The following is a 16,980-nucleotide window of genomic DNA, read 5'->3' on the forward strand; positions in this document are numbered from 1 at the left end:
ATTTCCATACCCACAACGCCCGAACGCCTCCTGGTCTGTGGCGCCCCCAGCCCCTGCCTTGTTCTGTGGCCCCTGCCCTTAACCTACACCAATGTCATTGAGAGACTTTTTCCCCATCGACAAACAGCGTAAAAGTTTTTGTTCATTTTTTGTTTGGGTTTTTCCTTCTGTTTTTCTTTATGATGCCTTTTCCTGTGCTCCCTAGTGCTCTCTTTCTATGGATTTTTCTCTTCCTGTGGCCCTGTCACGTTCAGGGGTTTCTGTTTTGTCTGCTTCTTGAGGAATTTCTATCGAGTGCCGTCGCTCCTTGAGGGTCCTGCGCTTCTTACCTCAATCTTAGTTCCATCTTTTAGTGGACTACTCACTCCTTACATTTCTTATCCTCATCTGGAATATCTTCTTCAACTTTTGTTTTTGTTACATTTTTATGTTAATTTTTTGAAGAATTTTTCACATTTATTTTGGCATTTTTTCTACCAAATATTTTGTATGGGTCTTTGATTGCCGGCCACTCAATTTCTCATACTTTTCAGGGGAAGCTACTCTATTAGGGATTTCTTTGCTCTCTTCTTGCCCCTACTTTCTTCTGCTTCTTTTCCTTCTACCTCCTCCTGCCTATCGTGTGCCATCTGCTTATTATTTCAGTGCCCGAAATTTCGTTCAAATTCATTTTCGTTCAACGTTTTACCCGGACTTGAAGTTTCCATTTCCGTTGAACTATTTTCTTGGGGGCGGGAGGCAGAGTTACACGCCCAATTTTATAGGTATTATGTGGGTAGGGGTGGTCCGAGGTGGGGTGGGTTCTACTGTTATATTTGGGGCTCCTGCTTTCGGGTCTTTGAACTTGTTTTTCTTGTTTTCGCGTTTTTGCGGCTCGTAACATTAAATGTTGCGTTTTGTTGTTCGACACCCCCCTGCTGATGCATGTTTTCTCCTTCATTCTCTTACCCCTCCTTCTCTCCGTCTTCTCTTTCTCGCATGTTTGTTCGCTTCTTATTGCTGGCTTTTATGGCACTGGGTTGCCTGAAATGAAACACATTTCGTGCGTTTTATGCATTGTTCTGTTCTCCCTTGCGTATGAGTAATATTTTCGAAATTTTTTTCATATTGCGTACACGTCGTGATGGTCTCTTAAATTTGGATTCATGCGAAATATTTCAGTTTTTCTATTTTGTTAAGAATAATTAAATGAAAACAGGTGTTAGAGAGGGAATAAAACGATTAAGAAATTGGTCAAAGTTGATGAGAAAAAAAGTAGACAGGAAATAAATGAAAGAGAGAATATTGAATCGATGAGGCGCTAGAAATGTATATTCTGTGGCTATTAATCGATATGAAAACCGATGGGAACCGACTCTAAATGCGTGCGACCCAAAACGGCATTTCAATTACTAGAATATTAATTATACAACAGGGACGGGGGCCATGTGGCAAAACCAATCGACTTGTAAGTTGCAACAACAGCTCCCCCTGCTCTTCCACCACTATCTACCATCCACTATCCAAACAACATGTTGTTGTTTTTAGCCAATAATTTACATTGCAACGATGGCATCCATATTTTATAATATTCAACAGAAAAACAGCCACACGAGCCAGAAATTGGTTTGTATTTCCATTCCATTGCAAGGGAGAGTGCGAATGGAAAAGGGTGGAAGGATGGTAGAAGAGGGTCTCTGGAGAGGCTAGGGCGCAGCAGGGCAATAGAGGACTGCAAGAATGAGGCTAGGCCCATCAGCAATGTGAATAATTCATCATGCAATTCATGTCATTCGCGTGGCAGTGGACAGACCCCCGCTCATAACTCATTTCGCGCACAGAAATGTCAAAATTTGAAACAGATTAAAGAGAGGAAAATTTCTGGAAAACTTTCCTATAGTAATAAAACAGAAATACCCGCTCCAACTCTCCTTATCACTACTCAAACAGATAAGAATTGAGCGTGGCTTAATTTCTTCGTTATCAGCGGCAGAAAAAATCGTTCATAGCTGCAAAAATGAAGACTCATGACCCCCTACGACCCTTTGTTATCAGCAAAAAGGGGAATGCTTTTTGCAATCAAATTGTATTTTGAATGGCGAATGTTGCTATCTCTGTTTGGCATCTCTGAACATTTATGACAATGCAGACAGTTCCCCCTCCCGCTCCTTCACTATTTCACATGTGCGAGAAGTAACCAAAAAGCAACCGTAACAGCAACCGTTAAAAGCTCTTCGCACTTGGGCTGGAGGTGAGACAGATGCAGTGGTGTTGGAGCAGCAGAGAGAGAGAGAGACATAGCGGGGGGTGCCATAGGTGCTCAAGAGAGGAGGAGAAACATAGCGGGTTTTTGTGCTGGAGAGAGCCATAGCGGGTGGTGGTAGATGTTGTGTATGGTAATGTCATTGCACTCTGCCACTCGGACATGCACTTGCGGTTCCTCTCATCATCATCATCATCATCAAGCAAAAGCAGAAGTCAAAAGCAGCAGCAGAAGAAAAACCAATACAAACAACAACAAATGGAAATGACAAATTTCAGCAAAAATAACAAATATTGCAACATGCCTGAATTATGACAAGGAAGAAGGAGGAGAATAAGAGGGGAACTTTATGATTTTAGCAGATAATGATGAAGATTATGAATTGGCGAATGATAATGAAGAAGCAGATGAGGTGAATGATTCCGTGGGGTGTACAAAAATTAATAATAAATGCAAAAAAATGAGGATTTCCTTTGCTATGGAAACTGTGATGATGATGATGCCGAAATTGCATTAAAAAATGTCTTAATCTATAATGAAAGAGCACATGCCCGCCTCCCCACAGCACCCGCTACTGGCAAGCCAAAAGTAGAATGCATTTGAGATTTGAGAAGAAATTTCAGACAAAAAATTCCATTACAAGAGACTGAAAAATATTTTCCAATTGCTTTTGCTGCTGCTACATGCATCTCCTCTTCGTCTCTTCGCTTTTGACCGAGATTTTTCTGTTGGGGACAAAGTCGAATTTCTGCTTTTGCTGCAGCTTGTTCTCTTTGCCTTGCCTGCCCCTCTGCTCAATTTCTGAGCTTAATGCGATTTCAATTGTGAGCAGCAGAATGAGACAGATCGCTAGAGAGGGGTATCAAGAGAGAGAGAGAGAGAGACGTGTAACAAGAGCAAATCAATGGAATGCGAATCAATAATCTTAAAGTTGTGTGTTTTCATTTAAATTGCATTGCACCACTGCACGTTTGCCTTAGCTTTTGCATTGCATTTTTGTATCTCTGAATATGCACGGCTTTTGCTTCTGTTTCTGCCATGCCCAGTGGATGCAAATTCGTTCATTCGTGATTTCTCATTTACAGCTCCGCTTGGCTTTTCCATTCGGCAACCCCTTTTTGCCTTCACCTCACTGCTACTCTTACAATTTGCTGTTCATTTACGTGTGTCTTTTATCATTATGTTTTTTGCGCGCCTATTTTGTGTGTTTTCAATCAAATTGACACGCTTTCCCTTTTTTGCTTCATTTTCTTTTCTTTGTCGCCGTCTGCCTGCCGCTGTCTTCACTTGCTTTTGCCTTCTTCCCTTCCTTCTTTAGGCAGTTTTGTATTTGCATTTAAATTACATTGGAAAATGAAATTTGAAATCGTTTGAGGTTTTTCGGGTCTGCTGGGAACCGTCTTTGACTGTGGGATTGGCTTGAACTTTGGAACTACTATGAGGTGAGGAGAGGCGCATGGGGCATGGCATGGCATGCCAAAATTTGATACGTTTTCTTTAATGATCCCTCATGGCGAAAAAGAAAAAGGATCCGAATATGAAATAGAAAAAAAGTGTTGAAGGAAAATGCTGAATAATCAAGTAGTCACATGAAATTATGCAAGCGTGAATGATTGAGATGTAGTATAAGTCTCGTCTATTGCTGACGGACAGACAGAACCCACTCTTCTGCCTGACCAGACATATGGTAGAGTGATTGATTGTGAGCAATATCTCTACCATATTAGTTGAAAATTGTATTTTCCCCAAATGCATCTCACTTTATTTAATTAGTTGAGGCAATGATAGCCAACATTTCATTGAAGCAATTGGAGACATGCAAGTAGTGTAAATGATTAACCGTGATGAGTATCGTCCATTGCAATTGCAATTTGTGCGAGTTTTCCCATTCTTCTTTGCGTTCGCATGCGTCAGAAATGTGTGCATATGTGTGGGGTTGGTTTGCTGTTGTTGTTGTACAAAGTGTCGTTGTTCCAGTTCACTCGATGATGATGATGACGATGGCGATGATTATGAAGACTTGTTAGACTTGACGCACAGTAGAGTGTGGGCAAAGCTTGGCAAAGGGAGGAGGGGTAGATGCAGATGCTGTTTGTCTGACGTTGCTAGAGCGCGAGAGCGGTGCTGGTGGGGCTGCTGGAGGGAGAGAGAGAGGGCTGGTTGCTCTCTAATGCTATTTATGTTTGTAGTTGTTCTTGTTCTTGTTCTCGTCTCAAGTTATAAAAAGAAAAAGGTCAGGTAGTCAGCCTTCTTTGTTTGTCACTCTCTGGAACGCACTTTGCAACGCCGCTCTCACTCTCTCGAACTGCCTTACCTTCGTTTCTTTCTAGCTTGTCCTCGAGGCTACTTTTGGCTATCGCCTGCAATGGACACGCGGTGCGATCTCTCCCTCCCCACACTCTCCCTCCCTGCCCGTCAAGTGCTTTTGACCTCAATTGAAGTTAACTCCGCTTCGCTGGTCATGTCAGTTATAAAAATACCCTGGAATATATAGGATCATTGTATAATTCACCCATAAGACCCCTCCAGCACCCTCTTTTGCCTTGGCAACGTTCATTGCTCACCTTTTTCTTGGTTCTTTTTTAATATTATTTTTGTTCTAAAGTTGTTTTCCACCCACTCCTACACACATACACACACAGATCTGGGCACGCCCACTTTAAGCGCCCATTTCCGTCGACTGTCAGCTACACTACCTCGCACACCCTCTTGCCGGTGGTGCATTGTGCAATACTCTTCGTTGGCCGTCTCACTCCCTCTCCCGCTTGTTTGCTGTTGTTAGCCTTATCCACCGCCTCTCCCTCCCTACCTTCCCCTCCTTGTGGGTTACTTTAGGTCATTGCAGTTAACGTCGCTGCCGAGACTACCGGCTGCGGCGCTTCGTTACGCTTCTAATGCTCGCTTGAAGGACGTCGAGTCGACGCTGCTGCTGCCTGTCATTGTCGTCGCCGTTCGCTGCGAGAGTTATGCATGCTGTTTGTCCATACCCTCTGAATTCAGAGAAAAAGGTGTACTCGACACCTTATAGAAAGGGTTTTGCTTCCATAGATAATCTGAGCTAGTAATCTCAGGGAATAAAATCAACTAAAAATAGTGTAAATCGGGTTAATCTTACATATCGCTAGGGTATCAACACCTTCTTACCCCTTTTGTCGCTGCTTTGCTGCGCTACTGGCTGTTGTCATTCTCGCTCTTTGCCACAGACGAGGAACCAAGCGACCTCTAAGCGGTCGTCAACATTTTGTTTACTTCGATATAAAGTCGTCTCGTCTATAGAGAAAAACCAGCAAAGAATTCTCAATTACAATGCTAAAGATTTGCTAGAGAACTCTTTTTTAGTACATGACTCGAATGTGGAATGTGAGAACAGTGAACAGGGGTGGGGACTTAAGCTCAAAGAAAGTACTTGGGAAAGGGATTGTATAACCCACCGTGGGGGTTTACTTAATAACTAGAAATCCTATATCAGTCCATTTTGTTAATATATTGTGGTTTCGGATCTTAATTAAAGAGTTTTCAGGAGAGCCAATCAGTGTGTAACCTTCGAAGGAAGTGTATCATGAAAGTGTTTAAGAATATATCGTAGAGCCGGTAGCTTTTCCTATAAGTTTGTCCGCCAATTCATTGAAATCCATTCATTGTCTAGAATCTTTCACATAATTAACCGTAATTTAATCATTGTTTGGAAGGTTCTTCCGAGATCTCCCTTGAACCTACCATTTGAGACCCACTCATGAGTCTGTTTTTCTTTCACGTACCCAAAGCTCACCCACTCTCATTTTTCAATTCAATTCAATTTCGAGCGTTTTTTGGCAATGGCAATTCACTTGATTTCAAATGTCTGATCTTATCTTTGTGCAGAGCCAAAAAAACTTTCACCCAATGAAAATTTTACGGTGCACAAATTTCCCTTTAATTTTGTGTTATTTTCGTTGGGGCTTTTTTTTCGCATTTGCCATGAATTACATTTAATTTGAAATGATTTTTGTTGCTGCTGCCGCCGCCGCCTGTCGTCTTGTCAACTGCATGCAACATTTAACCGAAAAAGCCAGAGAAAAGATACAAAAAAAAGAGATCAAAATGAATGCTTAAAGCGGATCGTTTGTGCGGGCTGTCAGGAAGAGAGGGATCGGGTGGAGGATTGTAGCGGGTGGCAGTTGTCGGCATTCAAAAGCTTTCACACAGTCCAATAATCCACATACGTTCCACAAACTGTCGGGCTGTGGGAAAGAGCTGGCACGTTGTGCCGTGTGTGGGTGGGAGCGAGAGAGGGAAGGAGTGTGGGTGAATGCTGCTTTTACCTCATTTATGTTCGCTTTTCTACCTCCATCTCTCCCCTGCTGCTTTTTGCTGCTGCTTTGGAAAACTCTCCCAAAATCATGCTGCCGTAGATCCGTGCAATTTAAATTTAAATTGCATTTGGAAATTTCACTCTGCTGCCTGCCCCACCGTCGTCGACGCCTATTTATTGTTAAAGTGCAAAAAACAAAACGAAACTCTTTAAAGGCCATCCATTTTGATTGTTTTTGCTTGTCTCTCAATGGCAGAAGAAATCTGAAATACGAAAAGGTTGTTCAAGTACTTGATGCACTTTGGTTGCTTTATAAATGCCTTGTTTTTATTTTATAATGTGATTAAAGTTCTAATCATACGAGGAGAAACCCCTACAGCGACTAAACATCATTCGATTTATAACGCAAATTAAATGGAATGAGGGTGAACCTATAAAATTGTATGAATCACAGTTCCACCTATTGCAAATCTTATGTTGCCTCGTTTAGTCGGTACTTAAAAGAGAGAACAGACAGAGAGGCAGAAAGAGAAACAAAGAGATCCAGCCAGCACCAGCAAGAGAGATCGCTGGGGGACGTTGTAGTTGTTATTGTTATTGCTGCTGCTGTTGTTGTCGCTGGTGCGCTGGTTGTTTATTGGCGTCATTGCAGGCGACGGGCGATGTTTCTGCTGTTGTTGCTGTTGACGTTGACGTCGACGTCGCAACGTCTCTTGCATGCAATCAAGTGTGCAATGCAATTACACAAAATTAAAACAACAAAGCAGCAGAAGCAGCAGCAGTGGAGGCAGCGCCGTTAGCAGCAGAGAAACAATTAAAGCAACAACAACAAGTGCAGCAGCAAATGGAAACATGGCGCACTGCTTGCTGCTGATGATGTTGTTGTTGCTGCTGCTCTTCGCCATATTGTTGCCAAGCGCTGAACTCTTTTTGCCATTTTTGTTGCTGTTTTTTTTTTTGCTCTAAACAAGAAATTCACTCAAGCGGCATTGTTGTTGCTGCTGCTATTGTTGTTTTATTTGATTTATTGCATTTTCCATTTGGCCAAGCGTGGAAAATGGGCAAAACGCGAACTTCCGATTTGCAAATTTAAAATGATGTTGCCTCTAGCAACATGTTGCATTAGCCACATTTTGAAAGCAGCATGGGGAGAGTTATTCGTATTCGATTGGCGGGGAGGGGATCTATGAGTACTGGTAGGAAGAACCAGTATAACTTGACTTTTCATAGAGGACATACTCGTACATATCCATCAATTAAGTGGGAGAACCTGAAATGATAATCATTGAAGCATTGAAGGATGGTCTACAAAGAGCAGAGGGATAATCGATGGCTCATTTATGAGATATTTACTGCAAAAAGGAACATTTCTTGAGGACTAATGATGTCCCTGAGAGATCTCCACAGCTTTTAAATATCTTGTGGTCACTCTGACTCTTTGTTTTTGCATCTCCTCTCTCTCTCTCATTTGCCACTTGATCTTTTTTCTTTTAAAAATCTTTTTTGAGATGTTTTTTTCTGAACTGGTTTCATATTTTTTTCGTATTTATTTCATTTGAATTTTTTTTATTATATTTTTCTGCATTGTGAAAGTACAAAAAAAAACCATTTCATGTGGGTTTTGTGTCAGCCTTCTTCTCCTTCTCTTTTTAGAAAGGCAAAGGCAAATGGCGACTGTTTTTTCATGTATATTTTTTTTTGTTTCTTAGTTTCTTCTTGCAACATGCTGGCGGCAATTTGTTGCACGAGTGCCATTTTTGGCATTTGTGAGTGGAGTCACTGGTGGTGTTGGTCTCCATAACTTGGTCTCAATCTTTTATAGATCTTTGAGAGCTGAGCCTTTGGCTTCTGCTGTGCCCCTTGGATTAACTTGTTCTGCTGTACACTTTCCTTAATATAACTTGATCTTCCTGGACGGATGAGGAGCAGTGCAGTGCGGGGGCAGAGGGTATGTGTATGCAAATATTTGCCATTAAGTGTTGAATATGCAACAAAAATGCCATAAAATATGCAACTGCACAAGCAGCATCAGCAACAACAATGTTGATAATAATGGCACGAAGAAGCAAATAAAGTACGAGGAGGTGCAGAACCAAGTAGGAGGTGCAGAGACAGCAGTCAGAAGAACGAAAGCTGCTATAATTGCCTTTGCCTTTACCTTACCGCCTTCTTCATCTTCTGCTTATTCTACGCTGAGCGCAAACTTTCTCCGTTGTTCTTGCACGTTCTGCCGTGTGCCGCCTGCTGCTGCTGCTGCTCCCATTTCTGCAAGATGGTATGAACGTGCTAGAGAGAGCGACAGAGAGAGAGAGAACGGCAGAGAGGAGCACGGAGAACGAGCGGAGTAGTGGGAAGAGAGACGAGGTCGCAGAGCAATTGACGGCTCTGCATCTTCTTTTCTTTTAGAACTTGTTTTTGTTGCATTCTGTGTGCAATGTGTAGTTGCAGGGTACATTCAGTGGAAAGAGAAGACTCAAAGACTGCCTTCGGAAGAAGATTATTCACCGAGCGACTCTCTGCCTTACCCTTCCATGTAATCTATCTTGCTTGTGTTTACACGAGTGTGAGTGTGTGCGGCTGTTTGTGCACGAATGTTCGTGTTTGTCTGCTGCTGTTTTTTCCTCTCTTCTTCTTTATGTTGCCTCTGCTGGTGCTGTTGTTGCTTTTGGCTTCATCGTCAGGTGCGTTGACAAGTGGAAATGCTTGCCCGTGCATTGCTCTCATTGCAGCGACAAATATTTATACAGCACCCCCCAACAGCCCCCCTCCTGAATACCCCATTATGTCTCGGTGGCTCAGCAACAACATTCCTTGTGTCTTGCCCCCGTTTTTACCTCTCCATCCCCATCTCTTTCACTCTTTTGTTGTGTGTCTGTCTCTGTCTTTTCACCTCTCTGTCTCTCCATGTCTTTCGCTTGTTTGTCTTTACATGTCTCCGTCTCCGTCGCCTGTCTGTCTGTCTATCTGTCGTTCTGTCTCTTGTTTATTGTTTGCCTCGATTAATCAGCGCATTTAATATGCGGCGACGCACTGCACCAGAGAGAGCTGCCGGATCCCGGACTCCAGACCCCAGACCTCGAGACACCAGATACACCGGACCCCGAACCCCGGACTTCAGGTTGAATCGACTACGAACCCAACTAACCTGTTGATTTTGTATGGTTTGCTCTCGAACACTCTACCCCTGTCTCTTCGACCAGCCATTTGTTCGACACTCTTCTCCTCCAGGTAATCCTCTCTCTCTCTCTCTCTCCAGCTACTCTTTTTTCCATTCGCTCACCCTTCAGCTAACTGTACCCCTCTCTCCCTCTCTTCTTCCTCTGTCATCTATTCACTTATTGTAATTTGCTTTCTACCTTGTTTTTTTCATTTAGCGCCTTTCCGCTTCCGTTTTAAAAAAATAACAAAAAAAAGTGTTTGGTATTTTGTCTCTCTTTTGAACAGAAAACATAATTTGTTGTTGTTGCATTTGTTCCCACTTCCGTTGTTTCGTTCCATGGGGTTTAAACTGCATTTTTTTTTAGTTTGTGGCAACAAAAAAGAAGAAGGAAAGAAAAGAGCTCAAAATTTGCATTTTTGGCTACGGAAATATATTGCGATAGGGGGGGAACATAAAAAGTGGGAGCTTTGGTTTACCATGAATGGGATGTGTAGTATCGGAGGGAGGGTACCACGATCTATTAAAGAGAGTTCTTTGAGTTCTATAAACTTTCTCTCAAACTCGTTAGTTAAATACATATCCAGAGCTAAACTTTTTTCTCTTTAAAAAAAAACAAAAATAAATTCTACCATAACTAAAACTTATGTAAACTATCCCTAACCATCATTCGCACACCACAATATCATCATCTCTGTTCTCTGTTTCGTAATCGAAAAGTGAGTAATGACCACAACACACGTGGCACACACAGCCACAGTTAATCCACAGAGAAGAGGGGGCTAGGGCCATGTGTGAACTGGGATTAGGCTTTAATTGCCTTCTATTCATGGCCAGTATTTGATATAGCAATTGTGCAATATGATTACTGCAATTACTAATCATACAGCAAACAATCTGTGAACACAAATCCATTGTATGTGACTGTGTGCCTGGAAACCAAAAGCGAAACCCCAAATACACCAAAACCCCCAGGTCCACGCCCTGTGCACATTTATCAGCTCTTTTTCCATATAAATCCCCACAATTCCAGAATGTTTTGAATTTGTTTTGCGTTCGACCATTAACCGATAACACTGAGAGGGTTTGAGCGATAAAAGCGCGATAACTGGGTGAAGAAAAACCACATGTGCCACACAGACCCACGTATTCCCAAGTGTTCGCCGAAAGAAGACCCCGAAGGGGTGTTCGCATTTCTGACAATGCCATGGAGAGTCATAAAGTGATCGTCGCATAATTGTAGGGGTTTAATTTCTTATAATTCTTTTGAATAACCTTGGAGAAAGTTCTCGAGAAACTTATACAAAGAATGTTCTTGGAAAACTCAGGAAGTTCTTAGTTCTCTTTCAATGAAGGGTAGAGTAGAGCTCTAGAGTTGTGTATTTTGCTCAGATATACCCCTAAGAACTCCTTGGAATAAATATTTACCCAAGTAGATCGTAATGCTCATAGACCCCTCCCTGAGATAACAGCTCCTGCTGATTGACTACATTCAAATTAATAAAAATTTCTGTGAAATGTGTGATTCAATACCAGAAACCCGCTCAGAGGTTGAGGGGGGCAGTATTGATGCACTTTTCAATTTACAGTTGGTTGAATCTTTTATGCAACAAACGTAGGAGTGAAGAGGGGCAAGGGTAGGCACAAATGGTAACCACAGGCAAAAGCAGCAGCAGCAGTAGATTTGAATTCGAACTCAAATTCAGATTCATTTTGTTAGCTAAAAGCTGCGTCACGTTGCAGCTATTGTTTGACGTAGCAGCACCGCTGGCTCAGTGCTGCCTCTGTGGTTGTGGCGACTGTGGGCTGAGATTTGCGTAAACGAAATTGGCTTTTCTATTGTGCCCCCGTGCCACATGCCCCATTGCAGTGTTGTGTAACGTGTGCAGCGTAACAGCAGCGGGTCGGAACGTGGTGGGCCAAGAAGAGAGAATAATGATGTCAAACTTTTGTGTGTTTGTGCTTTGTGTGTGTGTGTGTGTGTGTGTGGGGCATTCATATAACTTGTTGCTGCAGGCAGGGACAAGGGGAACGGGCCAGTAGTGGCAGGTAGAAGGTGGAGGCTGCTTTTGATGCTGCTGCCTGCTGCAGCTGCCACGTGATGCGTTGTGCAAGAAGTCCTTGCCACGAGGATGCTGTGTGTTGTGCTGCCAATTGGTGGGATGACCTTGCGCCAGTCCCCCTCTAACTCTCTCCCGCTCGTTTTCGAACTCTGTGTGACCTTCGCCCCGAACTCTGGTTTGACCTTCGCGATGACTTTGCCTTCAGCAGGTATGACCTCCGCATTCAATCGGTACAATCGCCATTCCCCCACTCGCCTTTCAATTTCAGTTGCTGCTTCAGTTTCGATTTTCCCATTGGCCTGCCTGGAGGCCCCCTCCACACATTTTGCATAATTTATTGCATTTAGTTCTTCATTTCATTTACTGTCCTCACATCCTGCCCCCGCTGCCTTGGTCCTTGTGCCATAAATTTCCACTACACTCATCAAATGTCGTCGTAGTCCAGCGACTGCTCCTCCTGCGAGTCTTGCTGCCGCGACTCCTCTTGCTCCTATTACTGCCTTTACCGTCGCATCGCGTGTGTCCTTAATTTTAGTTTTGATTGCGTTTCCCTCCTTCTATACTATACCACGACCTGCGTCCAGTTCTGGGTTTTTCCCCGCAATAAAAAAGGACTCCTACGCGGCTCACACGACCCACCCACAGCCATTCAATCCAATACAGTTGGAGTCCGTTGTTCTCTTTATAGTATATATAGCCAGTAATTGGCCGACATCGGTGCGTGGGTTTTACTCTACGGGAGTGAACGGGGTACCCACTGGGGCTCTCCTTTTCATATAAGAATTTCCATGGGTTTCCTATGGATTTCCCACAGTTCCTATATGTAGTTCTCCTTTTCTCCTTTAATTCTCCTGCTCTTGTAGTTCTCCGATTGCCCTATAAATTTCTTCTTTACAACGCAGAATGTGCCTCCTTTTACCAGTTCTCCTACTTTATTCCAACCACAAACCACAACCCATTGCTGTGTGGAGCTATTTTTATGCCTTTCGCCTTCGTATCAAATGTCCTTTGACGCAAATTAATTAAGTTATGCGAATCCTGTAAGTCGGTCAAGCAAAAGGATGAATAGAGTCAGGCAGCAAGGGCAGGGGAAGTGCGGTTTTGCCAGGCATTCAGCAGGAGGAGTCATGAATGGGGGCTGCTACTTAACTGATTCTAAATTTAGGCATTTCCGTCACCACATGAATGGATGAATGCCAATCGAAATGAATGAATAATTTAATGAGTGAATGCCTGTTTGTGCCCTGATGAATAGTTGCTAGAAATATGACAAAAATATCCCTAATGAATAAGCGTTATGGGAACCTTTTAATTGCTCCACAAAAGAATGAGTTTTACATGGACTAATGACACTTTTCCGGGAAATGAAAAGATTTCATAAATGTACGACCTAAAATATCTTTTGGAGATTCCCTTAACCTTTTAACCAGTCAACAAATTTGTTTTCATTCTGTCCTCACGTCTTTCCTGAAGGTATTTCCTTACCCTTGATATTTTTTGTCTGTCAGAAAGACTAAATTTTTTTCCCAACTCGTAACACCCTTAGACTCTTCCTTCAACACACATTGTACCACCTTTGAGAATTCACTTCAACGCTACACTACTTCAAACAGTAGTCAAAAACCCTTACAAAAAGTAGAATGTATCGCTGCTTACAGTTTCCGGTGTGTGAACAGAAATATACAAATGGCCATTGGACAGCTCCTGCTATCATTGGGTACATCTACGTCAATATTAAGGGTAAATATACAGGAGATCCATAGCTCCACGAATGCACCTTTCTTCCTTATTGCCAATGAACCATCAACGACGCCAAAAAGATGGCCAAAAGTGCGAGTCGCCCCCGTAGTGGTATGACAATCATCCCATAAAATGTTGCCTTGCCTTCCTCTTTCTTTGTTGGGGGGCGGTTGCCGTTGACAAGTCGCGAATGTTTTTCGCTGAGTGCGAGTGCATTAAATATATTACATTCACACATATTGTACCTATATAATATTCTATATATGACTATGTCTGGGGGGCAGCAATGAGACACGGGGAATGTGGCTTTCAGTTGCTTTGAGGCAATGCAGTTGTGAGGTACGGAAATTGCCTGAGAAACCAGGAGAATTTCCACAATCACAAAGGAAACACAAAGGAAATAGAAACAGATAGAAAGAAATACTAGAATGATTTCCCTGGTGTTTAGAAGACTCTTGAGAAAAGGTTGAATTATACATTTCAAACGCTGATAAAGTCTAGAGAATTCCTTACTAATTTCTATATATTTCCCTGTCACATTTCAGATTGCGATTGCGGCTGCGTGGATTCGTACAACATCAGCCACGGCCCGACAGCAGTGCAACTGCAGCAGCAGCAGGAAGGAGGAGGCAGCCATCAGCAACAGCAGCAGCAGGTGCCACACCACAGCAACAGCCTCAAGACGGCGCACACAAAGGTTGCCACATCGGGGGGCCATGCCAATACGCAGCCCCCCAGCAAAAGGTCGAGCAGTGGTGCCGATGGCGACTATCAATTGGTGCAGCATGAGGTGTTGTATTCGCTGTCAGCGGAATATGAGGTGGGTACACAACCAGCAGACACTTCCCTAATAGTTCTATAATCATTTTTGTAACCCCTTTTTAGGTCCTTGAGTTCTTGGGACGTGGCACCTTTGGTCAGGTCGTCAAATGCTGGAAGCGGGGCACCTCTGAAATCGTTGCCATCAAGATACTGAAGAATCATCCATCGTATGCACGTCAGGGTCAGATTGAGGTCTCCATTCTGTCGCGCTTGAGCCAGGAGAATGCCGACGAGTTCAATTTTGTGCGTGCCTTTGAGTGCTTTCAGCACAAGAATCACACGTGTCTGGTGTTTGAGATGCTCGAGCAGAATCTCTACGATTTCCTCAAGCAAAACAAGTTCTCGCCGCTGCCTTTGAAGTACATCAGACCCATTTTGGAGCAGGTAAATTATACCCATAGAGGAGCCATACACGGAGAGAGCTTTAATCAATGTTCCCCTTGCCCTTTGCAGGTACTGACGGCCCTGTTGAAGCTGAAGCAATTGGGTTTGATTCATGCCGATCTGAAGCCGGAGAACATCATGCTCGTCGATCCCGTGCGTCAGCCATATCGCGTCAAGGTGATAGACTTTGGCAGTGCCTCGCATGTGAGCAAAACTGTGTGCAACACGTATCTGCAGTCGCGCTACTATCGTGCACCAGAGATCATACTGGGGCTGCCCTTCTGCGAGGCCATTGACATGTGGTCGCTGGGCTGTGTGGTGGCGGAGCTCTTCCTGGGCTGGCCCCTGTACCCCGGCAGTTCAGAGTTCGATCAGATCAGGTACATCAGCCAGACGCAGGGTCTGCCCACGGAGCACATGCTGAACAGCGCCTCGAAGACATCAAAGTTCTTCTATCGCGATGTGGACTCGACGTATCCGTTCTGGCGCCTCAAGACCACCGAGGAGCATGAGGCCGAGACCAATACGAAGAGCAAGGAGGCCAGGAAGTACATTTTCAATTGCCTGGATGACATTGGGCAGGTGAATGTGCCCACGGATCTGGAGGGTGGACAGCTGTTGGCCGAGAAAACCGATCGAAGGGAATTTATAGATTTACTCAAGCGTATGCTGACCATCGACCAGGAGCGACGTCTCACACCCGCTGAGGCATTGAATCATTCATTTACACGGCTCACACATCTCGTGGATTATGTTTATTGCAATAATGTGAAGGCATCGGTGCAGATGATGGAAGTGTGTCGTCGTGGGGATTTCCATACGTAAGAAACGAGCTTTAAAAACTCTTTAATTTATTGATAAATTGATTCCCTTTTTAGCGTACAACCTGCTTCGACTTTGGTCACCAATTTCGTGCCCAGCAGCACTGAGAATATGACATTTACGATCAACAATCAGTTGACCAGTCAAGTGCAGCGTCTCGTACGCGATGGCCGTCCCCTGGCCTACGAGGGTCTCTACCAGATCTACAATGGCAGGAGTGTGGCGCGGCAGTATCCTCAAGCGCGCACTGACAGCTTCCAGCATCAGTTGGTGTCGAATATTCTGTGTCCGCCGTCGTACCAGGCAATGGCCAGTCCCACGAAGCATGTTGTGGTGGGCAGTGCCACCATGCAGCCGCCGTTGCAAGTGCCGCCGCAGCAGTATGTGAATGTGCCAGTGCCCGTGTCGATGGTGGAGCCCTCATCGGGTCAGCGGATGCTGCTGACGAATCGCGTGCAGGCGAGTGGTGTGGCCTGGCCGCAGACGGGCAGGCAGATGGCATTGGTGCCGTCCTGGCCGCAGCAGGCGCCGGCGCATTCGCTGATTGTGGACTCGACGCCGCTGTTCAATGTGGAGGAGATTTATCCCAAGCATCATCTCAATTTGCCACGCAATGATCTCAAAAAGGAATCCCCGGCTCATCATTTAGCGTGAGTATTCCCGTCCCTAGTTGTGCCCAAGGGAAACCATTTTAATGTTTCTCTGTCTCTTGCAGCAAGGGCAACTCTTATCGCGTGCCGCGTCATGAGAAGAAGGAACACCAGCAGCTGTCGCCAGTGAAGAAGCGCGTGAAGGAGAGCTCACCGCCGCATCAGCAGCGCTATCAGCGAACGGCTCACGTGTCGCCGCAGTACCACACGCATCACAATTGCAATTATGGCAGCAACTATGGCAGTGGCGCAGGTGGATCAGTTGTGGCCTCATCCGGCGGAGGAGGAGGCTCTGCGAGCAGTGAGTGATTGCTGCTGGATTGAGGGACGTGTGAGTAACCTTTGTGCTCTTTTTTGTTGCAGATATTCCCAGCAGTTCGGGTGGATCGCATCATCATCATGGCGCACCGGTGGCGCATGTGCCGCAGCCGTATAGCGCCTCATCGGGCGGTCATCATATTGTGAGCAATTGTCAGTCGAATGGTGGCTACCAGCAGCCGCCGTCGCATGCGCCTCATCCGCCGCAGCAGCAGCACCAACCGCAGCAGCAACAGCATCCGCAGCAGCAGCAGCAGTCGCATGTGAAGCAACAGCCGACGATCACCATTCATGATACGCCCTCACCGACGGCAGTGATTACCATTTCGGATAGCGAGGATGAGGGTGGAGATAATGGTGCAACGACAGCAGCGCCGGTGAAGCAGCGAGCGCATGCGCAGTCCCAGACGAGCAGCAGTCTGATGCAGCAGCAGCAGCAGCAATCGTCTGTGCCACTGCATTGCCAGAGGAGCAGCAACCAGAGCAACGTG

General features: G+C 44.7%; 1 protein-coding gene across 3 annotated transcripts in view; it reads left to right on the forward strand.

The window, feature by feature from the left end:
* The window catches only part of LOC117587272 (homeodomain-interacting protein kinase 2), a 35,182-nt gene that overhangs the window by 12,905 nt on the left and 5,297 nt on the right, over positions 1-16,980 (forward strand). Inside the window, exons 1-7 of one of the 3 annotated variants that reach the window (XM_034277853.1) lie at positions 13,379-13,493; positions 14,039-14,313; positions 14,379-14,699; positions 14,769-15,520; positions 15,578-16,171; positions 16,237-16,472; positions 16,535-16,933. In XM_034277853.1, coding sequence (XP_034133744.1) covers positions 13,394-13,493; positions 14,039-14,313; positions 14,379-14,699; positions 14,769-15,520; positions 15,578-16,171; positions 16,237-16,472; positions 16,535-16,933 — 2,677 coding nt within the window. In that variant the 5' untranslated portion in view covers positions 13,379-13,393. Of the gene's footprint in view, positions 1-13,378; positions 13,494-13,906; positions 13,959-14,038; positions 14,314-14,378; positions 14,700-14,768; positions 15,521-15,577; positions 16,172-16,236; positions 16,473-16,534; positions 16,934-16,980 lie in introns of those variants that run through there. The other 2 variants (XM_034277854.1, XM_034277852.1) reach the window with 2 other exon arrangements.

The sequence above is a fragment of the Drosophila guanche genome, unplaced genomic scaffold (assembly GCF_900245975.1).
Source record: "Drosophila guanche unplaced genomic scaffold, DGUA_6, whole genome shotgun sequence".
In the NCBI taxonomy this organism is placed as follows: domain Eukaryota; kingdom Metazoa; phylum Arthropoda; class Insecta; order Diptera; family Drosophilidae; genus Drosophila; species Drosophila guanche.